A 27,042-nucleotide genomic window follows, 5' to 3' on the forward strand; every position below is an offset into this window, starting at 1 on the left:
GCGAGTCCATGATAAGTTTATTCTGGGAAAGAAGCTAAAATATCTATGATTTTATTTGGCTTTCTGAAAATCTTCCTGCAGAAAACTTATTTTACTAATGAATTAAATATACAAAATATAAACTACATTCTAATACTAATTACTTATATATAAATAGTAACAAAATTTACAAAACAAGATAATTCAGTCCGATTACTAAAAATGTTTGTTAAGTCTACTAAATGATATATTAAAATTAAACACTTGTTGCTTAAAGAATACAAAATAAATGTTTAACATCTGGGATTTCAGTTTATGCAAAAGGTATTAGCAAAATTTTAAAATGAGCAAAGCCTACAATATTCTTATAGTAAGTGTTTAAAACATCAAGGCATAATACATTAAAATCTATTTTTCTTAATATAGACTGTATCACAGTATTTTGGAATTAAACATTTCTCATAACAGAAAAATTATTCCTAAAAACATCACAGGATCAAATAATGGAAAAGACTCAAAGCTTGTTCTCTGAGTTTCTTCTAGTTAAAGAGTCTAAAGAATTGGTTTCAATAGAAATACCACCAAACAGTGGTCCAGCAGGAAGAGGTGCTATCAGATAATGATACACCAGGGAGAAAATGATTGGTTCTAAGATTCTGGGAATTCCTCATGTCAGCAAGGCAAAAGGTAGCAACGGTCTTAGTTGTGTTTGTTGACCACATGTTACCTTCCAGAAAAATTCAAGGTATAAACTCTATATGTGTACAGTCTATGCTACAAGGATGTCAAATCTACTGCAAGATGAATTATATCATAAGAATCTATATTACTAAAATACAACAAGAACCTTATAAACATAGCTGTAACACAGTCATATCAGATTTATGCATTAAAATAACTATCCTAAACACATAGAATGTTAGGGTTCATTTGAGTTCCTCGGGTGTTGATGCAGATGGAGATGTTGCCGCACCTGTAATGCGAAGTCAACACATGAGCAGACAGATAATGAGACAAAGATGGCATTTTTTAAAAACATATTTATTAACTTTAAATAAAAGAAAAACATACATTTCTCTACCCATATATAAAGATTACTCCTGAAGTCTACATAAAAATTCAATATACAGTCCCACCACCAGGCACAGTCATACATCTGTAACATCAGACTCGAACTTGCACACTGGGGGACAAGAACAAAGTGTCCAGTTGGAGACATTTAAAATGCCAGTGCGTGCTGAAATGGCTTTGCCAACATAAATGTGGTGAGCTGAATTAAATAGTATGAGCAGAGCCAGGGTGAGGTGAGTGGGCAGGAGTCTGTACGAAGCCTGTCAGTCTGTAAGCCCCACCAGCACCTTGGAGGGGGCTCTGCATGACATCTATCCTCATACAAGTCCCACCCATCCACACTAATTCCAGCCCCTTTCAAAGTATAATACCACACCAGTTACGGAAAGCCCTACTTTCTGGCAGGTCAAAAACATCTAGAATGGCTGCAAAAATTGCACTAAGAAAAAGAAAATAATCCTGTCTCTGGTGGAGGGAGAGAACCATCATAAGAAGTCTTGATAAGCAGAGGTTCAAAAAGTTACAGCAACAGGCTCTAAGTGGAGGTTTTTCCAACCAGAAGGAAAAGGGCAAGTTCTGGACGAGTTATTGTTGTTTATAAAAATTAAAAACCAAGAAGGATAGCAGAAGAAAAGGAGACAGAAGAGGCAAGGAAAGACAGGAAAGAAAAATAACACCAAAATGAAAGAGGATCGAGTGAGGTCTTCACTAGCAATAGTCTAGAGATTTGACACACTGAGGAGCGGAAGCAGCAATCACTTCCGGAGTGATACCATCGGCTATTCAGGAAACACCCAGAAGCAGAGCTGCTCAGCCATGTTTGTCATTCCAGGTTGACAAACTGTAATGGGGCTTCACTGCTGATTTAGCCTTTAATTTTCAATGGCTAAAATGTTTCTCAAATTAATGATGTCTTATTGCTAATCTAAATATACATATTATATCATATATGCAACAATTTATTCACAGATAGAAAGTTTATAAATCTATGCTAATGTCAAATGATAGCCCCTTGATTAGATCATGCATCTTGTTGTTGGTGAAATAAATTCTATCTACTTAAGACCATGTCGAAAATTAATACTAAAATCCCCTATCCAGGTAAGCTTCTGCCCTTGATGCTTTTTTATGTTTGAGTTTCTCCCACTGCTTTTTGCTTCTCTTTTCCATTATTTAAACCCATGTCTCTCTTGCATGATGAGTAATAAAATGTATGTCTATGAACTAAACTCAAGCATGTTTTTTCTTTTGGAATACACATAAAATAATAATTTTGTTGTAATAACGAAAGTGATCCTTCTTTAGCTGTCCTCGAATTGTGTTTCTAGAGCTCTGACTGATTTTTTTTAAAGGATATATAATGATTTAGGAAATAATATTGGAGCCACTACTCCTTGTCCTAGAATGTGGCCCAGCTGTAGCTGGACTCACAAGGACACATCAACTGGGTTCTGAGGCATAAAGACAACAGCTAGGACAATCTTGGAAAATATCTTTTAGGGAAACTTTCATAGAAACCAATCAAACAGAAGACAAAATAGTTTCCACTCTTATCTTTTTCTATTAGCATTCAGAGAATACAAATTTTGTCGGACCAACGAAGACCTTCCTATCAGTTACTGAAACCTGTAACGATGATTGTTAAGAAAGGCAATTCCAAACGTAGGGTCACAGTTTATAGCCAATCTTTGAAAAGGTGAAGCTTTCAATGGTTTTGCCCATTTTTAATGTTAATATATACTGATGACTCTGTAATATTTCCTTGGATTCAGGCAGACATTAGCTCTGGCAGCATGCCTATCCGCTTCCCACTTTCCCCTTTTTGAATGTATGTCGAATAAAACTTTCTTTTTGCTTTACTAAACTTTTGTGATGTTTTTTCCCTACAACAATGGTACGTGACTTTGTAGCTAGAATACATGCAGTTTGGAGGACATCACAGGGTGCTGAGACTTCAGTTTCATAATTGAGAACTATATTATATCAGTGTTTTTGTTTGTTGTTGGTAAGGCACTTTTTATTTTTCAATGCAGTTCAGTTTCTCTACAAACACTTACTTGGAGGAGAAGACTCTGTAATAAAGAACAAGTACATCAATCATTTAACTTAATGAAACAGGCCAGTATTAAAAAGAAGTCATAATTACTTAGAGAATTAGTAAAAAGGCTGTATTACTTAAACAACAACAAAATTGGTCATAGACCATAGCTGATACTGCAAAGTTCAACAGTACACTCTTTATAACAATATCTAGTCTGGTCTGCTCACCTATTCCATCCATCAAGATGATGGAGGAAATGGTATGTAACTAACAAAACTGCATGGAGCAGGCAAGGTACTCCATACAGAAAGAAAGAAGACGTCAAGAATAAAAGCAAGTTGCCCAAAGGCACATGGTCAATAATTGACAGAGCTATGGAATAGCTCTAAAAAACAAATTATAATTACGATAGAGGTTTAACAAGTACATGTCCAAAAACCAAGAGTAATTTTATCTACAACTGTGAAAAATAGACACTAATATATAGTATTTTGAACATTTGATCAGAGGGAACGTTTAAAATGATGTATTCTTTGTAACCTCAATACCTCTATTGACTTTTTAACATGGTTTCTGGATCACTCACTTTAGGTTACTCATTACCATAATGAGGTAAGAAAAAGTCAGTTGCTGTCATCACAATTAACCAAAACCCCAGGGGGTAAATGGGCTGCTGGTTGAGCTTTACCTTCATTTTCCTGAGAGTCCTCAGGGACGTCTGGGTCTGGGAGCCCCTCTGGGTCTTGATGTCCTGCAGGGTTCTCTGTGGACCCAGATGATATGGATGTTCTCGATGTCTGTGGGGTCCTCTTCTCTGAATCTGCTTGCTGCTGTAACCACTCATCCTTATAACCATTGCTAATAAGTTTGGAAAAGTTTGTTGGTGAACTGGTTTTTTGACCAGGCCTCAAAAAGAGAAAAATTAATGTCAAACTTAAGTATAAAGGTTAATAACAAATCAGAAGCAGTTTTCAGTGAATGTATGGATAATAACCTAGATAAGTTACTATCCCTTAAAACATAATGGAGGCCTCTCTCTCTCTTTCCATTTTAAAGCATAAGGAAGTACATAAAGCATCCCTTATGCAAGGGTGAGATCAAGACAGGGCTAGAGCCACAGAGCCATTTTTCTTAGCCTCAAGGCAGCCCCTCATCCAACCCACTTCCCAGAGTTCTTTTCTTCCTTACAACCTCCTTAAAGACAAACAGCCTCCAGCTAGCCAGAATCTGCTGAAACAGGTCCTGCCCTCCATCCTGGCATTCCAGACGACCCTTAGCTCATTAACTGCGTTATGCATGGTAAATTTTCCACCCCAGGGTGGAGAGCTGACATGCTAAGGAACAAAAATGACTAAGTTCCTTCTGCACGGGGAATTGAACCCGGGTCTTAGAAAATGCTTACTCATTCTAAATCAATCTGTACCTGTGCACGTGCAATTTTGTATTTTGAAACTGATTCTGCTTACATAAACCAGCCTTAACAAGCTGCCTGTGAGGCAGTCTTGGATGGCACACAATCCGACTGTCAACTTGCTCGGCCAACCGATAAAGCTGCCTTCTGGTCACCCCAACTTGGTCTCTGTCTTTTGGGCCCTGATGGAGTTACGCTGAGCAGAACCCAAAGTTCCCAGAAACAAGAGCATGCTTACTCTGGTTTCCAAAACCTTTGTTGATAATATCCAGTTAAAAAAAAAAAAATTCTAGCAGTTCACTGGGAAGCTATCTTCAGAAAACACCATGCTTTCCTTAGGTAGTGATGAGCTGCTTAGAGCATATCATTTTTTAGAAGTTGTTAAACTTTCTTCTTCCTTCTACATGTTCATATTAAAGGTTATCTGCCAGCTCTCTGCTCCCTTAAACTGCTTTGTCCTCTTTCTGTCATTGATCTTCGTTAGCTCAGCATTGCACCACTTGCTTCATCTTTATGGAAGATACATACCAGGGAGTGACAAGGAAGTTGGACTTGGTGGAAATCACATGAGCTTTGAAGTTAAACAGATGACACACATCACTTATTCTCTCTGAGCCTCAGGTTTCTTACTTATTTTTAAAATATTCTTAATGGTTCTTCTTCTATTTCCTTTTTCTCCCTCCCAGTCTGAGGTTGGTGCTATCTGCATGTATGTCACGCTGTAATATAAGTGATTATTTTTCCCTTCCCTGGACTAGAAGCTGTTTGAGGAATGAGTCAGACAATTAATAGCATTTACTCTAGCACTGAAGCAGGATTCTAGGAAAGTAAGAGACAAACAAAAGCCCAGAGGGCTTTCACTTTCCAGCTGGGGGATAAACAAAATGTAAGAGCAGCTGATGTATTATTTATTTTATTATTGTACTTTAGATGAAGGTTTACAAAACAAACTAGCTTCTCATTAACAATCAGTACACATATTGTTTTGTGACATTGGTTACCAACCCCAGGACATGTCAACACTCTCCCCTTCTCAACCTTGGATTCCCTATTACCAGCTTTCCTGTCTCTTCCTGCCTTCTCATCCTTGCCCCTGGGCTGCTGTGCCCCTTTAGTCTCATTTTGTCTTATGGGCCTGTCTAATCTTTGGCTGAAGGTTGAACCTCAGGAGTGATTTCGTTGCTGAGCTAAAACAGTGTCCAGGGACCATACTCTCAGGGGTTCTCCAGTCTCTGTCAGGCCAGTAAGTCTGGTCTTATTTTGTGAGTTAGAATTTTGTTCTACATTTTTCTCCAGCTCTGTCCAGGACCCTCTTTTGTGATCCCCGTCAGAGCAGTTGGTAGTGGTAGCTGGGCGCCATCCAGTTGTGCTGGACTCAGTCTGGTGGAGGCCGTGGTAGTTGTGGTCCATTAGTCCTCTGGACTAATCTTTTCCTTGTGTCTTTGGTTTTCTTCATTCTCCCTTGCCCCGGATGGGGTGAGACTGATGGAGTATCTTCGATGGCCGCTCTCAGGCTTTTAAGACCCCAGATGCTACTCACCAAAGTAGAATGTGTAATATTGTCTTTATAAACTATGTTATGCCAATTGAACGAGATGTCCCCTGAGACCATGGTCCTCGTATCCCTCAGCCCAGTAATTTGGTCCCTCAGGGTGATATACTTTTTAAATAACTGTAAAGAAAGAGCACTTAAAAGGAGTCAACACCAAGGTTCAGGCCTCTGTGACACAGAACATAACAAAATTAGGCAACGCATAGAGGTAAGAAGTGGCCCAGCTTTTGTAAAGGGCAGGATGATGGAGGAGGGTTTAAGGCAGAACACTGGCTGATGAAGAAGAGCTCAATGGAGAAGTGCAGCATCCATATGTGGAAACCGGCACAGAAAACCAGGTGCGGAGGAGGGATGGGCTGTGGTCAACGGGAACAGAAAGAGATGTTGAGAAGGAACGAAAGATGGTATTAGGAAGCAAGGAGATGCAATACCAGGCCAGGGTTTTGTACGCTAGGCTATGGGAAGCTGTGATAGTTAAAGTCACAAAAAGCAGTGTCCAAAAAATCGTGGTCCGAAAGCAAAGGTTATTGGGCCAATATCAGCACAGTATGTGGATGCCATCACTTGTATAAAGATAACAGACCAAACCCAAAGCTAAGTCAGACAGCCTCTGTGTTGCTCATCCACTTACATTGGAGGAAAGGAGATTCTATTCCCAGAAGTCTCTCTGGAGGTGACAGGGGTGCCCACTTTGCTTGCATGCTTTGAAGTAATAGCTGGCAGCCTGACCTGTGCCGAGAAGCATATAGAACCCCGATTTAGTGAAGAGTGTTCAAGGCTCAGACACAAAAGGAGAAGAGTCAGAAAACACAAACAGTAGCAAAAACACAAAATACATAGGACTGGACATTCAGCATGGTAGTTATTTTATTTGTAAATAGTCACAACAAAATATAAGTCAACAATAACCTCATTCAACAAAAGTTATCAATACCTACTATGTAGAAGGGACTCTCAGTGATTCAAAAGCAGTTGCTGAATTCAAGTAAAGATCCCACCTACTCAGGGAGAAAGAACACAAACCACGAACAATGTGAGATATTAAAGGGCCCTAAGGTACCAGGGTTTCCACCTAGGAAACCCTGGTGGTGTAGTGGTAAAGTGCTACAGCTGCTAACCTAAAGGTAAGCAGTTCGAATCTGCCAGGCACTCCTTGAAAACTCTATGGGGCAGCTCTACTCTGTCCTATAGGGTCACTATGAGTCTGAATCGACTCAATGGCAACAGGTTTTTTTTTTTTTTTAAGGGAGGGACCCAGTTCTCAAGGGACTTCCTAGAGGCAGGGGGTTACCACCCCCATGGCTGGCAGTTCCTCTTACCACACACCCTGGGGAAAAGCCCAGCTGGGCTGGATAAAGGAGTGGGCAGGCAGAATCATCCACAGGGGAGCAGAAAGAACATTCTCTGAAGAATCTTTTGGATTCCTCCAATCTGACCATTCCAGTAAGAATCAGAGCGGAGCAAAAGGGAAAAGGCACCCAGGACAGGACATTTAAACTTGCTTTTATCTAATTCCTAAAGAGGGAAAACATGTGCTCTCCGCTCTCACTGCCAGGTGACTCTTGGTTCTGTTCTGTGCACATGGTAGAGAAGGGAGTTGCTACTGTCATGAGGACAGGTGGACCACATTGTCTTTGTAACAGTTCAGCCAGGTGCAATTCCACTACAGGTAGTCTCTGACTTACAATGTATTCGAATTACAATGACTCGCACTCATGACTGTCTTTTTTTTTTTTTTGTCATTAGTAATATGTACTACATACAATGCTGCAGCATGTAATTTGCTGATGTTATTCTCAGATATGTGCTCACAGGTGTTCAATTTTATGATTTACTCTTCAAAACACTGACGGATCAATTTAGTTTTCTAAACTAAATCAAAGACTTCAGTTAATTGAAAACATGGACCCAAACAGTGATCATTCTGCTGAAGTCAATAAATGTATTCAGGAGGCAGTGAGATGTTACCATGAGATATATGAAGAAAAAAAAGGAAAAGGACCATACAGACTATTCCAATTTTCTGACTAGAGAGGTCATCCCCATTCCCAAGGACAATCTGGATGATCCAGAACCTTCCACAAGTGGGGTTATTAGCATAACTGATAAAATGCCAACATTGTCCAACTCTTCATCATCAGAGTAAATTTTTATGATTTGCATATTTTTCATGTATATATGCATTTATTCAAATACATTTGTAAGCTTGTATGTAATGTTTCCAACCCCCAAAGACAAAGACCAAATTTATAAATATACTGGTAACAAAAGACAATCATAAAGAAAACTAAGAAAAAAAAAGGTATTCGATTTATGTCAGAACCAACTTAGGACAGAGTCACTGGAACAGAGCCCTGTCATAAGTCAGGGACTATCTGCAGAGACAGCCAAATATATGTTATATTCATGAAGGGTTTATTTAGAGAATCTCATCCAGGCTAAAAGTCCAAAGTAGGGAGGAAATCAGAGAAGAGGGAGGTGGTATTGAGATGCGTCTTGTCTGTATGGTAGGACATTGCTGTTGGAGGGAAAATGGGTAAAGGTGTCAAGCAGAAGTTGGGTTGTTCCAGGAAAGAATGAGGAGGCCTCCCGAGGTAAAAAGAGGCAGGAGGGTCAGTAAAGACAGCTCCTGCATTAACTGGGCAACAGGTAATTAGGCCCTGAACCAGAGGGTAACAACTGAAAGAGGAGGGAGGGGCAGGTGTTGAAAAGTAGACTCAAGGGGCCTGGCAAATGATGAACATAAGGCACGAGGGAGAGGGAGAATTCAAATGTGAGCATATTGTTGGAAATAGGAGCATCAGGAGGAAAGTGCTCACGTGGAGTTATGAGGGAGAAGAGGCTGGAACAGACAAACATGCAACTGCCTATGATACTGAAATCTGATTTCAAATGTCAGGCCAATATGCATGCTGTTATTTTACATTTTTAAATTCTAGATGGTAGCACTTTCCTTTAAGGAAAGACTCTAAGAATAATAATTTTTAAATATATATAATAATGTTAATCTCTCTTATTACTCTACTAAAGAAATTGAATAAGCTAATTTTTTAAATTATAAAGCATTTATACACATGGTTCAGAATCCAAAAGCACAAAATAGTATACGGTGAAAAGAAAACTGATAAGCAATTTAAGCAGATCAAAAATAATGTTTCACTTCAGGCTGGCTGGGTGTCTCTAGACTAAGGATGAACAGTTCTTTAGGCCCAGGTGCTTTCCTGGCCGAAGGACTGCCACAGAGACTGGAGAAGGCAGGAGTGCAAAAGAGTCCAAAGGGAAGAGGTTCACCCAGGGGAGTGAAAGGAGACCGCACCAAGAGGCTAAGTCAGGATCCACATGCTAACAGGCCCCAAATCCAAGTGTTGCTTACCTTATGAAATAACGAATTTAAACAGGAAAAAGCACTCATTCAGCAGCACAATATTAGTTTATATTCTGCCTCATCCTGCACAGAATCTGAAGCAGGAAGCATCAGTTGTGTTAACTTAATATTATAGCCGGAACTCCCATTTTAAAAATAGCTTTATAATGGCTCAGAAATGAAAAGAGCAGAATACAAAATACTATTAACCCATCTATGTCAGAAACAGCATGGGGGGAGAAAAGAAACAAACAAACAAAAAAAAAAAACCTGGTATAAATTCTTCTCATACCTGACATCGAGAATATATAAAGGACTCTCAAAACTCATTAATAAGAAAACGAACAGCTCAATTAAAAATGGGCAAACATCTGAACAGATGCTTCACCAAGGAAAATATATGGCTGACAAAAATAGACACGAAAAGAGGCTCAAAGCATCACTTGTCATTGGGAAAATATAAATGAAAACCACAGCGAGATATGATTACACATCTATTAAACTGGTTTAAAAAAAACAAACAAACTGACAAAACCAAGAGCTGGTGCGGATGTGGTACAGCGGCACCACAGGTAGGAACTTAAAATGATAGAGTCACTCTGCAAAAAACCTCGGCGTTGTCTTATGAAATTAAACATACACATACCAGGTGACCCAGCAGTACAACTTCCAGGTATTTACCAAATAAAATAAACACTTATGTTCACACAAAAACCTGTACCCAAAGGTTTACAGTAGCTTTATAATAATAACAAAAAATGGAAACCCAAGTGTTCCATCAACAGATGAATGGTTAAACAAATTGTACAATGATCACTCAATCGGATACTACTTAGCAATGAAAAGGAATGAACTACTGATAAGTCACAACACTATGAATGAATCTCGAATGCCTTACGCCACATGGGTAAAGTCGAGCACTTGGAATACATAGAGTATGATCCATTTATTTGATATTCTGGCAAAGGAGAAGCCATAAAGACTGAACACAGATCGCCTTTGTAGGGGGTGGGTATGGGGAGGGGTTGACTACAAAGCAGCCAGGGGAAATTTGGGTGGATGGAATTGCTCTATGCCTTGATCATTGTGGTGGTTACACAATGTCAAAACTCACAGAACAGTACTCTATAAAGGGTGGATTTTACTGCATGTAAATTGTATCTTATTTTTAAAAAAGTGCTATGAAAAAACAGGAAAATAAAACAAAACCCATGGAGGTATTACAAGCATTTGAGGAAGAAAAGATGGCTATTCAGAAAAGGAAAACAAGATCCACCCTAATCCCCCTGTAGGTGAGCTCTTAAGATCCCATTAATGCTGATAAAGAATGGGATAAAAAAATTGCCTTCAAATATTATTTCATGTCCACACCAAATGTCCCATTAGGAGGCCAAAGCACGGCTGAGGAAACACACACCCACAGGCCCAGTGCCAGGTTCCACACAGGTCGATGGTGAACATCAATTGCAGCCACAAGAGGCAGAGGGCAGGGGGCCAGGCTGTATGAGAGGCTGAGGAATGATGCCTACCAAATTCCAACATGCCTCACTAGCTTAAAACTGTGATATATTTTTATGTTGATATTCTTAGTATATTTGTGCCCAAAGTGTTGCAAGATATAGGGAGAAAGTTTTTAACAAAGACCTCCCTTGGGTTCTGTGCAAGAGACATTCCCAGGTGAGTGATATAGCAAAGTGGGATGTTTATAAAAATATGTTATTAGGGAAATCTGGGCCTTTCCTGATGGTGACATTACCTTGGATGTTACCTTTAACTCTTCAATACCTACAGTGTTTTCTTTAGCCATAGCTCGTTTTGATCCAGGCTCCTTACACACAGGTAGAGGACAGGCATGTTCCATGTGCTTTGTTCAGCATCCCGCACAGCATTTGCAAATAGTTACTAAACAGTCCCACTTGGTTTGGGGTGATATAGCATTTCACTTTTTAGAATTTCTCTAGCTATGCATTCTAACAGTGGCTAACATCCAAAGGTTCCATTTATTATTCTGTGCTTCACACAGCATAACTGGCCACTTCTATTTGGTGAAGAAACAGTCAAGAGCCTTAAAATAGCTTGCTTTGATCATCCAAGTGGCCCAAGCCAGAGATTGGGGATGTTCTTGCAGAACAAAAAGATGGCTAATTTGAGCCAACTGATATATCACGTGGCGTCCAACTAGACCAGCCCCCATATAAATTGCTGGAGTTTCTCTTCAAACCAGGATGCTGAGCAGCAAAGCCAAGAGTCAGGAGTATATACAGTTCAAGACACTAACTACGAAGTCTGCTCACTTGTACACATCTGATCTGTTCACAACTTGAAATGATCGCTTTTCAAGTGAAGATGGTGGTTCGTCATATTCCCATTATCAAGATACTGTACTATTGTTATTTTTAATATGAATTTCATCGTTTTACTCACAAAGCAGGATGTCCCAACAACTACAACGAATTTCAGAGTTTCAGTTCTAGAGCCCCTGGAGACAATGCTGAGCAGGGCTCTCCTCCAGCCACGAACAGTGGGGAAGGGGTAAGGGTGGCTCATGGGAGCTCTTGGGTAACAGTGCTGGCATCCTGAATTTTATCCCCTCCGCACACCAAGAGGCCGTGGGACTGGTGAAGAGTACGCAAGATGATGGGAAGGTCTTCTAATCAAGACGTCACCACAGAAATCTACTGATGAGAGATGGCTCCTGAGTTTCCCATTGGTACGTACCCTCCTGGGAGTTTGCACAGAGGAAAAGAATCCGTCTTCTCTCCCTTTGTAATAAATAAACAGTACTCCAGGGAAAATTTCAACTTAAACACTTCAATATAATATAAATATTTATAAACTGGATAATGAATAAATATAAAATTTCCTTTCTATATGTGCCACTTGAGAGGTGGTATGCCAATTTTCCCCTTGATACACAGTAACAAGTTAAAAACCACTGAGTAAAAATTAATCTTACTACATAAAGTAAATATTCATAAGAAGAAAAAGAATGACAATGTTAACAGCTATTCACCTCTAGTATGTCCAAGTTTAAAATAAAGAACACGGGGCTGATGTCAGGGGCAACATAAGAAAGCCACCAGCTATTACTAAATTATCATGTGACTATGCAGGGAGTTGCAGAAGCAAGGCACATGCCATCTATTTATAGGCTCGTGTCACCTTTTTCTTGTCCTTTTCCATTTCCTCGGCCTCTCTCTGCCAAACTGTTTTCATGTCAAAGTCAAAGGGCCCTCTTCTGGACTCGTAGTTCCCATTGGCCTGATTGGGGTTAAATTCTTCATACACCATGTAATCCGGCATAGAGGTAACAGGGACTCTGTGGGAAAGATCCAACAATTACGGCTGAGGGACAGCACCACCCTCTCCCTCTGCATCGGCTTGGGACCACCATCCCTCTCTTCTTTCACCCTAGAGCTCGAAGAGACAGGTGGCCCGCCCTCCTGTCCTGCTGAATCAATGCACACCCCCTTCCCAGGAACAAGCCGTCAACTTTAGTGAAATGAGGTAAGTCAAAGTATGATAAAAGCAGATAAAATACAATGATTTATATTGTCTACTGCTTTGTCCCCCTTCAAATAGCTAAACATCCCTAAAAGTTTACCATTTAATACAATAGTTTAAAATCCTACAGGATGGTTACCCACAGGCATTGAAATCTATTTAGCTTTAGATTCCTGGAGTCCTGCACCATCTGTCTATATTAAAAAAAAACAAAAACATTGCCATCGAGTGGATTCCGATTTATAGTGACCCTATAGGACAGAGTAGAACTGCCCCATAGAGTTTCCAAGGAGTGCCTCATGGATTCAAACTGCTGACCTTTTGATTAGCAGCGGTAGCTCTTAATCACTATGCCACCAGATGTTTTAATAGGACAAAGCATCTGGGTTCAACCTTGAGTTGGCAGAACATCCTCCCCGTGGAATGTTAGGATAGCTGAAGTACGAAGCCCCCATCCTGCTCCCAGTTTGCTGGTTGCTCAGCACTGAGAGCAGTGACACCCCAGCTCTAGACCCTGAAGGGGCTCCGTGGCTTTGAGCAAAGGGTCCAGAGATGGGGCAGAGGAGCAGAGCCATGAGAATCATGACGGCTCTCCTCTGCTCGCCTCCTCAGCTTCCTATCGCACCACTGCCCTTCACATTTGATGATTAATACAGGCGTTATAAACCAGGGCAAAGGTGTGGACGTCATCCTAACAACAATGACCAGGTAAAAACCCGTTGCTGTTGAGCCGACTCTGGCTCACGGTGATCCCGTGTGTCAGAGCAGAACTATGCTCCACAGAGCTTTCCGTGGCTGATTTTTTCAGTAGATCACCAGGTCTTTCCTCTGAGGTGCTTCTGGATGGACTCTGACTGCCAACCACTGAGTTAACATCTGAGCACATTAATATGTGCACCACCCAGGGACTCCTAACAGCAATGAGGTGCCACTAAAAACCGAAAGTGTGGAGGGAGGCTTGAGGAACAGAAGCAGATTTCCAATTTAGTAGGAGAACTGAAGTTGGCTAGATGTGGAGTAAGGAGGGGGCAGGGGCCAGAAAAGGTTATAAAGCCAGAGCAGGAGAGGAGGTAGGAGGCAGGTACAGTCATCCAAGCAGGCAATGATTAGGGTGGCAGATTGGTCAGTGCAAGGGGACAGAGAGAAGCTGACCAAATCAGCAGAACATCAGACAGCGCAGTGAGAGGAAAGGAAGGGCAGGCAAGGCTCCCAGGCACCCACCCCTCACTGAGACCAAGGGGTCCGAAGGAGAGGCCTGCGGGGGCCTCTGTGATTTGCAGGTGGAGAGACCAGGAAGCAGTGGTCTATACAGAGCTGACGCTCTGGAGAGAGACCCCACCTGGGAGTAGAGATCCGGGAGCTAACAGCAAAGCCACAGCAAGAGGAGACACCAGTGTGTGCAGGCTGCTCCGGGAGGGCACAGGTGTGAAGGTGGGCAGCAGGGTCAGACCCTAAACACCACCGACTTCAACAGACAGTAGAGTGAGAGGCACCTCTCTGCAGCCCTCCTGTCTCCAAGATTCTCTACAGGCAGGAAAAGCCCACCAAGGCAGAAACAGGACCAAAATAACAAAGAAAAGGGCAGTTAAAAAAAATCAATTAAAGCATCGTTAAGGTATGGCTCCTGGGTTCCACATGTTCAACAGAGGAAAGAACACTCCTATACTTCTTACCCTCTACCTCCTCTGACTGTCCTGTGATCTAAAGCCAGAGTTGGGAAGAGGAAGGAAGAAACTAAAGATCTCAGAAAGTAGATCATTTCTATGAGTCTTGGGGGATTAATAAAGACACAAGGGATGGGAGAAGACAAAATGCTCCTTTTCTCCCAACCAGGACAGGGAACATGATCAGACTTCAGGTGTTGTGGTAATGACAGGTCTGCTGGAAAATAAAGCAGAAAGAAAGGAAGGAAAGTTCCGTGGGTGGTGGAGGCAAAAGAGGCAGGGCCTTTCATATACCCTCACCTTCCACGAGGTCCAGAAAGAGCCAACACAGACACTACTCTTGAAGAACACACCATTTAAAGTCAAATCAACCAGTTTTCCAGCGGCTCATGGCACCCAGCCTAAGCAGATTCTGCCCTCAGCTGCAGGAAGACCTGTGCATCCTCATAGCAGCCACAGGACAATAGGTGTGCTTACTATACCTGGGCCATTTTCAGCCATTTCCAGGTAATGCCAGAGAAGTCACAGAGTCAAGGAATAGTTCAGAAACCCAAACCTGCTCAATCTCCCTCTAACACTGGGATTCCACTGTGAGGCTACTTGCAAAGGTCTCTTTCTATAAGCTTCATGCTTTATAAGTACCTTCAGATTCTCTTGGTTTTCCTTTCTAAAGTTCTCTACCTCATTTCCTTTATTTATGGTATAACACTGGAGGTAGGCTATATTAACCCAAATTATTAGTTTTAAAAAACAGGGGACACAAGAACCCTGAAGACAAAACCACATTATGAACAGAGGCAGGGTGTTCAAATGCACTAGATGACAGCTTGGAAACATATCTCTGGCAGCCATATTTTCCAAATAAAAGGTTGGAAAAGCAATTCGAAATAATGGTACTTCACAGTTCAAGGGAGGTGGTTCGGAAGATAGAGTCCGGCTGTCCAAACACAGAAATTTCTTAGACATTCAAAAGTGAAGGGAGACAATTGGCCCCCATAGATTTGTAATTACAGAAATTTGGCATTTTCTATATTCCTAGCTTTACATGGTGCCTTTAATCTTTAATGAGAAGAAAGCTTTGGGATAAGCTGTTGTTTATATAAATAAATCAGGCAGGCATAATCAGGTCCCATGGCAGAGAGAACAAGAACTGGAAATGATTTGCCAACAATTAGCCTGCAGACAGACGTACAGCTCTATGGGCAGAACACTGCTACAGATTTCCAGAACTCCGAGTTTCTAACAATTTATGCTGCTTCCCCCCAAACTGTACTGTAAAATAGTACCAAAACCCAAAACCAAACCCACTGCCATCAAGTCGATTCCAACTCATAGTGACCCTGTAGGACAGAGTAGAACTGCCCCATAGAGTTTCCAAGGAGCACCTGGCAGATTTGAACTGCCAACCTCTTGGTTAACAGCTGTAGCACTTAACCACTACACCACCAGGGTTTCCAAAATAGTACCAGAAGTCATAATATCACAATATTGGTACCAGAATTAGATATTTACATTTTTAAGATTCAAAATGGTTTCTCTCTCTATACACACTCACACACTTTTTTTTTTCCCCCACCTTGAAAAGATAAACAAAAACACGGGTGCTTCAAATACTCACTCTCTCTGGTTAGTCGTTGGGGGTTTGCTATGGTGGATGTACCAGTCTGGCACTGAGTACGTCACTGGGGAGGATTTCCTGGTTCCAGGGCCAAAGTGCTTCAGCAGGTCTCAAAGGGAAAAAGATTGGACTGTGAGTGGTTTCCTGCTGCTCACACACGGCACACAGACACAGGCTACGGTTCACGAAAGGGTTACTGCTGAGCCCTCGTGGGCCTCCAAGGCCAACCACAGTCATCACCCGTCACTCCTAAGAAATAAGGAACTGGACTAATGTTTCTACCATTAGTTGGAACTGGAGGAAGAAAAGTTTCTTTCGCCTTTGGCTTCTTGAGAAAAATCATGGTCTAAGGTATAAATCACAGGATGTTAGAGGAAGAGAGTCTACAGTGGAGTCTGGGCAGGACCTGCAGCACTGAGGTAACCCACACTCTCCGTGGCCCTGGAGCTTCCCAGGACAGATCTGGTGTAGGGCCCAAGACGACTGATGTAGCCTGGTGCTCCGTCTTCTTAATTTTTAAAATCACGATATAGATAGCATACCAAGCACATCAAATCATAGTAGGCCCAAAAGAATATGACAAACTACATCTGAATAATGTTTTGCTTTCAATAAAAGTAAAGTAATTTTGGAATGTGACTTTTTTTTTTAATTGTGCTTTAAGTGAAAGTTTACAAATCAAGTCAGTCTCTCATATAAAAATTTATATGCATCTTGCTATTACTCCTAGTTTATCTCCCCCTAATGAGACATCACACTCCTTCTCTCCACCCTGTATTCCCCGTGTCCATTCAGCCAGGTTCTGACCCCCTCTGCCCTCTTATCTCCACTCCGGATAGGAGCTGCCCACGTAGTCTTATGCGTCTACTTGAGCCAAGAAGCTCACTCCTCACCAGTATCATTTTCTATCTTACAGTCCAGTCCAATCCCTGTCTAGGGATGTGACATTTAATAGTCTATCCTGTACACATTTTACTTACATTTCTTATTTTTATGTGATGGTTTTGGGCTGCAATTAAAATATGAACAGGGTTTTGAAAATTCTTAGAAATAAATATCATTTCTTAACAAAACTATATTTTTATTTCGTTCACAAAATATCTGTAGATTCTCAGCTATCAATGCCCAAAACACACCAATCCAAATACTAAACACCAACAAGAAAGAAACAAAAACTGGGATCTGTTTTTAAAAAAGGAGAAAGGGGACTGTACTAGAAATTTCAACTAAAGCATACAGATAATTTCTCAATTATCTATACAAATATCAAGTTTCCATATTTATAATTTGCTTCAGATTAAGTTACTATGACAATATATTTCTTGTTGACATTTCTGCTAAGGGTTGGAAGCATTTAAATCTTAAGTAGAAGAACAGTAATACACTCTATTTTAAATGAAAACATACCAGAGCAAAGAACATATCTATTTAGGATAATAAATATTCCCAGCTAAACAGAAAGATTACATATAATTCTTAAGGCTATTTATTGATAAAATTGTAACAGCAAAGTCTCCTATATTGTCAAAGATAATTATCCAAAATCAGAGCAGGGTTTAGGATATGGGGACTAAATAGCGTAGCATTTTATTTGCACAAAAATTCCAGTAAGGACAACATGAAGAAGCTATTATTATTCTCTGTGTTTACCTAAGGCTTAAATAATTACATCTATAATAAACTAAGGAAACCCTGGTGGCGTAGTGGTTAAGTGCTACGGCTGCTAACCAAAGGATCGGCAGTTTGAATCCGCCAGGCGCACCTTAGAAACTCTGTGGGACAGTTCTACTCTGCCCTATAGGGTCGCTATGAGTCGGAATCGACTCGATAGCGCTGGGTTTAAAAAATTCCTACCTACATTAGGTTATGAAAGGTGTCAATTGATTACAAAGGCCAAAATGTGGGAATAAAAACTGGGCAGAGGAGTTTGGTAAAGTTAACATGGGGAAACGCTCTTATATTAAATAAATTAATAAAATCAATAGCATGGCAATGTGTATTAACAGCCATAAAATGAGAGTAAGAACAAGGTCTGCCTATCTGTAAAACAATTTCAAAAACACTTTTTACCCCACTGTGACATTGGACCAAGTAAACCTGCACGGACACCAACAATTACCTGACACCAACAATTACGCAGTTTGTCCAGACAAAGACCAAGGGATGGCAGAGCGAGGGAGGGAGCCTGAGCCCGATCAGACTTCCAAGATGGTCTCTTGGATAATGTCTCCCACCACTTGGAAGAATACAGCAGATTCAAGAACTGGGCTTATCACCAGCAGTCACAGATGTGCCGAACCCATCCAGGATCCCTCGAAAGTTGACAGTGACTGTAGAATAAATCCTCAGCACCAGCCTAGCACTTGTTTTTGCCATGAAACTTGAACAGTAAAAGAACAACACAGATGCTGAGTTCTGTGGGTGAGCTGCAAGAACCCTGATATTTGGGGCCTGGGTTTGGGCAGCATCTGCAGATTTTGTGGTTTGGAGAGCCCTGGTTTGTTCCATGTTTCACAGCTGTTTCAGGACGGACAACGTGTATCTGAATTTACGTGAAACAATATATTTTGCTTAGCAAAAACCTGACACATTAAAAATATCAAAATATATTAATAACGAGGACTGATTATAGTTTTAAAAAAGACACACTGATTTGTTTTACTGATTACAAATATTTGATTTACATACAGCTTTTTAAGAACACAAAGAAACCAAACCTGTTGCCGTCAATTCCAACTCACAGTGACCCTATGGGACAGAGTAGAACTGCCCCATAGGGTTTCCAAGAAGCAGCTGGGTGGATTTGAACTGCAGCCAAGCTCTTAACTACTGTGGCACCAGGGAACACATCAAGTGCACAAAAATAAACCTGGTTTTCAGTTCATTTATCTCAAATGTGCAAGAATGTAACTTACTTATTGTTTTATAAGGCAACACAATCTCTGTCTTAATTCCCTTTCCTGCCTAGTGGCAGAAAATTCCAGAAAAGTTTAGTCATTTCCAGATTGTTCTCAGTTGAGCCAGGGTAACTCAATCAGCCCAGGTGTTTTTCCCTCAACCTTCCTCTCTGAGCTTAAGTCTGAGCTTTGAGCTAACAGAACAGCAGGGTCGGTAGAGGCAGTTTTTGTCCACACCTGCCTCCCCACTGGCACCTGCTGGGGTGTGCACAGTCTGCAGGGGCACTCCTCCCCCGCCCCACCCCACCCCATCTCTCCTCTAGGGCTCTGGAGAAAGCATCTGGCCCTGAGATGAAACCTATATATGCCATATCCACCAACTCCTAGGGTGGGGCTCATTCTTCTATGCTGACATCTGCAAAACTCAGGTCTTCAGGGGCCTATGCTTGCTGGCTCTCTCCCTTTTTCTCAGGTTTCCCCAAGTCCTTCTTGCAAGCATAGGAGAATCTTAACTTCACTCTTTTACCATTAGGGTTGTCAGAACCTCAGGGACGGCACTCAGGCCCCCTTGGCCCCTGGGCCCTGCACAAGGCTGCCCCCCCCCGCGCAGGTTTTCAAGTAGGGAGTGGGGCACAGACTCTGGAAGGCGGTAGACTTATGGCAGGGATTTATCAGTGCCACCCCACCCCTTGGAGCCAACCCTGAGAGGTACAGAATACAAGCCTCTTTCTCAGAGACTATGCCAGGTTCTAACCTACCACCTTGCCCCTCTGGCTCACATCCCTCCCTCCCCTGGCCCTAAGGATTTTTTCATAGTTGAGGGTGCAGGTGGTAGCATCAGAGGGCAGAGACCTGGCAGTACTGGGTTTTGCCTGACAGTAATGACAGCAAAATGATGACAACAATTAAGGGCAGCAGCACCTAATATTTACCGAATTCTTACTATGTGCCAGGTACCATTCTTTGTTCCTAACTTTTTATTTTTAAATATCTCAGACTTACAGAAAAGTGTCAGGAGTAGTACAAATTCCCCTATGCCCTTCACCAACGCTCCTCAAATGTTCCCATTTTATCACACCTGCTTTATCTTTCTCCCTCTCACGTCATTATCATTGCTGTCAGTGTAGTTTCCAGAAAACTCTTGGATGCACACTGCAGACATGATGCCCCTTCACCCCTATGCCTATACACCTCAGTGGGCATTTCCTGGGGACATTCTTTCACATAATCATAGCACAACTGTCAAAATCAGCTAAATAGTGACACAATACTTTCACCCCATTTTCAGACCTTACTTAGATTTTGCCAATCATTCCACTAACGTTTTTTTCAGCCAATGGTTGGAGGTGAATCTAAGAAAGACTTTCTAGCTCCTATTCTATGCACTTACAAGTAGTAAACCAAATTGTTTGATCTTGGTCTTTTAATATTAAAGCAAAGGTATTTGCCATTCTGTTTCCCATTTCCCCCATAATAATCTCCTTAAAGGTAATGGCAACCAGGGGAAAAATAGGTTAGTATCTCTTCATGTCATTTACCACAAGGCTAACTCTGAGACATTTTAGACGTGTTCACTAGCCCTCGTATCAGTGATTTCCATCAAACTCTGCCTTAGCACGATCCAGCAGGACTTTCTCAATTAAAAAGCCTATATAAAACTTTGATCTCCATCAACAGCACCACTGAAATACTGTACAGTAGCTCTTATATAATCTTTATCATTAAATATTTTAGATGTCAAGGCAGTGAGAATGAGAATAAACAACAGGAAAAGAAAACTTTTCCCAAATTAGTCAGGAAGCAGTTGCAGCAAGCAAGGACATTAAAGTCAACATATTCTCTGTTGAAGTAGGCAAATTCCTGAGTTTCTTTTTGTAATTAGGAAATAAAATGGGGTCAGTCATTGTAAAGGTATCATTCAGGGGGAAAAAAAATCCTACAAAGCTAACTCCTTGAATTCAAAGTCTATCTGACTCAACTTCTCATAAATACTAGCAAATGACTAAAGATTATAAACATTCCAAACTCTAGGATTAACCTAAATCTCTAAAGGCCTTGGGCAAAACTTAGACATTAGAGTAATATTTTTATACTGGAGACATTAAATTATTAAAGGAACTACCCTATCATTCCTCGTCACAGACTGAATTGCCAAGTGAAAATTAACTAAAGCAATGGAATATCCTTACCGGGCCTGCCGCCTTGTTTCGCGAGCTTGATGTACTCTGAGTCTGTTTCTTTTATCCAGTATCTACGAGTCCCAAACGCATTCCCATTTTCTGTGTCTCCAAGGTCACTAAGCCCTGGGATCTGTGACACTGGTGGGGTGTCCACGGCCTTCTCAGATCGCTTCACTGGAAGATGGTAATACCAATCTAGAAGAGTGCGAACCCAAAGGTAATATTGTCATTTATGCATTGCTTTCACAGTTTGGGTTGTTCCACAGCCTAGAACATGTCTGTGTTAGTGGGCATGTCTGAAACACTTTACAGTTGTCTTTTTGCAGACAGCACAATCGGGGGAAATGCAGGCCACAAAGTACATTAACAAGGGAAGAAACGTTCCTCTTTTGAACACTGTTTAGTGACTGGCAACACTGCTGGTCATTAAATTAAAAGTCTCTAAAATCTACTAGTATGTCACCTGCTAACCCCCCAAAAATAAAGAAAAGCACCTTCCACTAGCCCTTCCTGCTCTTTTCTCTCTGCTGATTCCAGCCCTCTGCTCTGAAGTGGTGAAATCAGAGCCTCTTCTGTGGTGTTTTAGCTTCCTAGTTAGGTTTCCAAACCTCTTTGCATGTATGTGCATGTGTGTGTCTATTTCTCTCTTCTTAATCCTCCATGAAAGTGGGACTTAACTGCATTTTTAGTTATTTAGGGGAATGTACATTCCTGAAGGAACCCCTGGGTGGTGCAAACAGTTAACATGCTCAGCTACTTGAGGTTTTCCAGGAAAGCCAGACTCAGTCACCTTATGAATCTATGGCCTAAGATGTTTTCCCATAGCATGTGGCTGCTCTCACAAAGCTAGCTTGCCCTCCCCTCCCCTGTTTCTTTTCAGTAACCACCTACAGCTTTGGTAGCTTTTCACTTTTGACCTCATGGTGTAACCGAAAGGTTGCAGATTCAAACTCAGACATGCCTTGGAAGAAAAGCCTGTCAATCTACTTCCAAAAGATCAGCCATTTGAAAATCCTGTGGGAAACAGTTCTGACATGGCATGGGGTTGCCATGAGTCAGCATCGACTCGACAGTAACTGGAGGCGGTGCCAGTATGTTCCTAAAAAATCCGAAATAATTTAAAAAATTTTATGGGTAAGTCTACGGAATACTTGGCTAAGGTCTAATAAACTTTGTTGTTATTGTTAATTGTTGTTATTGTTAGTTACTATCAAATCAGCTCCAACTCATAGTGACGTTATATACAACAAAACGAAACATTGTCCGGTCCTGTGCCATCCTCGCAATTGTTGATACGTATGTTTTCTTTTTTTTTTTTTTATTATGTTTGAGCCCACAGTTCAGCTATTATATCAATCCATCTTGCTGAGAGTTTCCCTCATTTTCACTGACCCTCTACTTTACCAAACATGATGTTCTTCTCTAGCGATTGGTCTTTCCCGAAGACGAATGCAAAGTAAGCAAGAGGAAGTCTTGCCATTCTCACTTCTTGGTGAACTTAGTACATTAAAAATATTGAAATAAAAATTTGTTCCAGAAATAGCCATATTGATCACTTTTACCAACTTCGCAGGAGCAAGAAAGAGATAGGACTGGAGCACTCTCAGAGAAACGTCATCTACTTAACAATTTTCTTTGAAGCCCACCTGTCTCTCCGTCACCTCACTGTTCCAGAGGTTGGCAGGAAGGCAAACCCTTAGGTGTCTTCTCTCCAAACAAGTCCTCCCCCCACCATATTTATTTGTCCTTGAGGCGAGGGGAGGACACCATGAAGTTAAAAGTGAAAAGCTACCAAAGCTGTAGGTGGTTACTGAAAAGAGACAGGGGAGGGGAGGGCAAGCTAGCTTTGTGAGAGCAGCCATATGCTATGGGAAAACATCTTAGGCCATAGATTCATAAGGTGACTGAGTCTGGCTTTCCTGGAAAACCTCAAGTAGGATCCCAGCAAATTGAAACCCTGGGAAGGTGTCCCATGAAGAGGAAGTTTGGCACGCCATTATGAGAGAAGGTTGGGGAGAGGAAAACAAGGAATGCTTGCTCCCTGTGCTCCCTGACAACACTGACATGAGACCAGTGCAGAGAGGAGCCACAGGTGGGATAAGCTGACCATGGGCCTAGCAAGATGATGCCATTCCCTAAGTGGCCTTGTCAGCTCCGGGCATCCAGGACAGATCATGCCCAACTGAAGTGGGACTTCCCATGAGGCTTCCTGGAGACTGTCAGGGGAGCTACTATCAGGAATTACAGTGTTGGCAAAACCCCAGAAGTCTGGAGTTGCTAGTGTTTACTTAGGAGCCCTGGTGGTATAGTGGTTAAGAGCTCAGCTGCTAACCAAAAGGTTGGCATTTCAAATCCACCTGCCACTCCTTGGAAACCCTATGGGGCAGAGTTCTACTCTGTTCTGCAGAGTCACTATGAGTTGGGACCAACTCGATGGCTCCTAACAACAACAATGAAAGTGTTTACTTATAGCCACGCAGAGAAAAGATATCTGGGGGCATTCAGTCTACAGATGTCTTAGGTAACTTTTTGTATCACACATTGATTAACCAGATATCCAAGTATTTAAACACACACACACACATATACACAAACACACACGCTTGCTTGAAAACTTTGGAAACAAAATCCAGGAAAAATGTAAAATACAAAAAATGCAATTAATGTGGCACAAGTGACTTGGTATATTTAGCAACACTTATTAAAATTTACTGTCACAAATTCATGAAGTTCAGATTCTAGCACCATACCCTGCTCACGGTAGGTGTACAGGAAAACAGTGTTGAATAAATTAATTCATGTAAGCACAAAGTAAGAACATTCCTTAGAAGCAAGGATGGCAAGACTTGGTCTCACATACTTTGGACATGTGATCAGGAGGGACCAATCCCTGGAGAAGGACATCGTGCTTGGTAAAGTAGAGAGTCTGTGAAAAAGAGGAAGACCCTCAAGGAGATAGATTGACTCAGTGGCTGCAACAATGGGCTCAAACACAGCAACGCTTGTGAGGATGGCACAGGGCCAGGCAGTGTTTCATTCTGTTGTACATAGGGATCACTATGACCTGGAACTGACTTGATGGCACCCAACAACACAACACAGTTGTTCCATAAACAAGCAGTAACCATCCTCTAAGCTAAAGGCTTAGACATCCAATCTCTATTTAGGACTATAACTGTGTTCACTACATAAAAAGGAATTCTGTTTAGCATGGCAAACTCTTAAATACCTAAAAAAAAAAAAACCCACTGCCGTCGAGTCAATTCTGACTCATAGCGACCCTATGGACAGAGTAGAACTGCCCCATAGAGTTCCCAAGGAGCGCCTGGCGGATTTGAACTGCTGACTTCTTGATTAGCAGCTGTGTAGCACTTAACCACTATGCCACCAGGGTTTCTCTTAAATACCTAGTGGACATTAATTAACTAAATCTACATTAAGCCATTTTGTAAAAGAAATAAAAAGCATTGCAAAAAGTTTAAAGAATTGTGCAGAAAACCACAAGGAATCAACTTAAGAATTAGAAGTAGTTGAGCAGCTTCATATTCTGATCATATTCAACTCAAACATTTTCTCTTATGGAGCAAAGGCATTAGATTCTTGCTTTACTTTTCCTCTCCATGTTTTGATTACTAATTAACCCACAGGGAACTGTGTATCTTCTACCTTCTTCTCATTACTGGAAGCTCCAGGCACACACTGAACTCTGATTTGGTTGGCCATTTTACAAATGCACATGCCAAACGAGCTCAGAGAGCAAGGGCAGGAGTCAGTGAGAATCAACCCCCACCATCTAAAACACACACACACACACACACAGAGAGAGAGAGAGCTAAAGGAACAGATAAAAATTATCTTTTAGCTTTCATCACTCAAAATTAGAAGTCCTTGTATGGCACCGGATCATTTACAATCATACAGATTTTCTTTAGTCATCCTTCTTTGCGTTCTCATATGCTGGGTATTAGTACCTTTATTTTATTAATGAGGAAACAGAGGCTGCGAGAGACTAGGAGATCAACCCTCTCCTCTGGGCCACTGTGCAGTGTTTTGTAAACTGTTGGGGCTTAGGCAGACAGGTACAGGCTCCTGCATCAGAGAAAAGGCACTAGGACACGGGCTGTGGAGCAACACTGCCACTTGTTAAGGGTGTGACCTTGGGCAAGTTACTTAAAACCCTATGTGCCTCCATTTCCTCACCCATAAAACAGTGTTGATGATACCTCATAGGGTAGTTATGAGGTTAAATGAGCTAGTACATATAAAGTGCTTGGAACGGGTTAGCTTTTGTTAGCATTCCTACAGATGAGGCCAATAAACCAGTCACAGAAGTCACCTAAAAGCTTGAGAGCATGCAGTGGGAGAAGGGGGACAGGCCAGGTCTCTGGCTAGGGCTCTTCAGTGCTGTTCTGTCCTCCCCCTTCAGTCCCCAGCATGGCCAGGGGTCATCAACAGTGGTTCTCAATCAGCTCTGAGCTCCAAAACCCTCTTCTCTACTCTCTTTCTCCTGCCCTTCACCAGACAGAGAGGAGCAAAAGCAAAATCAGATAACAGCATCCCAAGTCTTTCCCCTTCCCTTGTCCCCAGCCTCAACCCTGGTAAATTAGCCCACTGCTGCATGAATTGTAGGAAGGAGAAATGGCTACTGAATTCTTGTTTCCGGTTATCCTGCCACTTAACACGGTAAACAGATTTCAACTGGTTGGGGTCTAAATTAGAAGCAAGAGATAATCAGTGAAATAGGTTGGGATACATCTGAAAAAGAAAAAAGTCAACATGGCCCCGCGGGGCGGGGCGGGGCGTGGGGGAGCTGAATAGAATATAGAATATATTCAATTATATATTGAATTCGGTTATATTGAATAAAGAAAATTTCAAAGAAATCCTATTCCAACATCTGAGGCAACAATAGGTGGCACTGGTTTTCTCCTGCTGAAAATAAAAAAAGACTAATTTTTCCTCTTTTTTAAATTACTCCCTTTATGTTTTGCTTTAACGCAGGGCACAGGGGCAATTTTGCAGGTTGCTTTGAGAGTGTAACTTTTTTTTTTTTTTAAATTTTATCCCCCGACTCGGCCCTCTCCACACACGCACAGAACGCTGGATTCCTGACGAGTCCGGCAGCAAAGCCAGTGAACGCAGCTACTTTCGCGCTCCCGCACGCACTCCCAGGGAAGGCACTCACCGCAGGGCGCATAGCGGTTCGTGGCGCCGTGCAGCTCCTTGCTGGTGTTCCTCATGGCTGGGGTCTGCGAGCCCTGTCCAGAGGCAAAGCACACAGAGCTGGGTGATCTCTATTAAGCTTTTGGGGGGCGGGCTGTTTACGTGAGTAACTAACTGCAGGTGCGAACCCACCTCCGGGCGCCACAGCTGTAAAGGTGAACACCACACTCCGCTGTTCGCCGTTTCCTGCTCTACTTGCAAGGCGCCTTACAACTGACAACGTGCTTGAACATCGTGTTGTGTGTACAACAAGTGGGCAATAAATAATTGAGGAACGGGTGAACTTCCACCCATCTCGGAAGCCTGGTCTCCGGGGTACCCAAGCTTACGTCAAGCACCCCCACCTTCGGCTTACACTTTGGTCCAGAAACAGAAGATCCAGAACTCCCGCCCCGGCTTACCCGCTCGCCGAGGGGTCTCCGTGATTCCCGCCCGCGGCGCCCAGAGACTGAAGTTAGTAGGGGCTGGGCACCCAGTGAACCCAGTGCCGAAGAGTCGATTCCGACAGGCAGAGGCAAAACTACTAGCGCTCCGGGGG

General features: G+C 41.9%; 1 protein-coding gene across 3 annotated transcripts; it reads right to left on the minus strand.

Moving 5' to 3' along the window:
* Positions 1–266: 266 nt before the first annotated feature.
* C8H7orf57 (chromosome 8 C7orf57 homolog) lies at positions 267–27,042 on the minus strand. Of its 3 annotated transcripts, XM_049894109.1 has the most exons (9): positions 26,906–27,042; positions 26,467–26,539; positions 21,291–21,476; positions 16,205–16,313; positions 12,581–12,737; positions 6,686–6,783; positions 3,780–3,997; positions 3,108–3,122; positions 271–952 (listed from the first exon to the last, which is right to left on the minus strand). In XM_049894109.1, exons 2-9 carry the CDS (start codon positions 26,519–26,521, stop codon positions 906–908), a joined length of 885 nt encoding a protein of 294 aa, XP_049750066.1. In that variant the 5' UTR covers positions 26,522–26,539; positions 26,906–27,042; the 3' UTR covers positions 271–905. The 3 variants fall into 3 exon arrangements, with proteins under 3 accessions (XP_049750068.1, XP_049750066.1, XP_049750067.1); XM_049894111.1 differs by lacking the exon at positions 26,467–26,539 and having other exon boundaries at positions 267–952; XM_049894110.1 differs by lacking the exon at positions 3,108–3,122.

This window comes from Elephas maximus, chromosome 8, assembly GCF_024166365.1.
Source record: "Elephas maximus indicus isolate mEleMax1 chromosome 8, mEleMax1 primary haplotype, whole genome shotgun sequence".
Classification (NCBI taxonomy): Eukaryota; Metazoa; Chordata; class Mammalia; order Proboscidea; family Elephantidae; genus Elephas; species Elephas maximus.

What these genes read in the sequence shown, in the direction of transcription:
- C8H7orf57 (XM_049894109.1), bottom strand. Translation starts at nt 26,521, where the DNA reads ATGAGGAACACCAGCAAGGAGCTGCACGGCGCCACGAACCGCTATGCG. An exon ending in GAAACAAGGCGGCAGGCCCG is followed by an intron (nt 16,314 to 21,290) that starts GTAAGGATATTC and finishes TTTCCCTTTGAG; the next exon opens with ACCTGCTGAAGCACTTTGGC. An exon ending in AGAATCTCCTTTCCTCCAAT is followed by an intron (nt 3,998 to 6,685) that starts GTAAGTGGATGA and finishes TCTCTTTTTGAG; the next exon opens with GCCTGGTCAAAAAACCAGTT.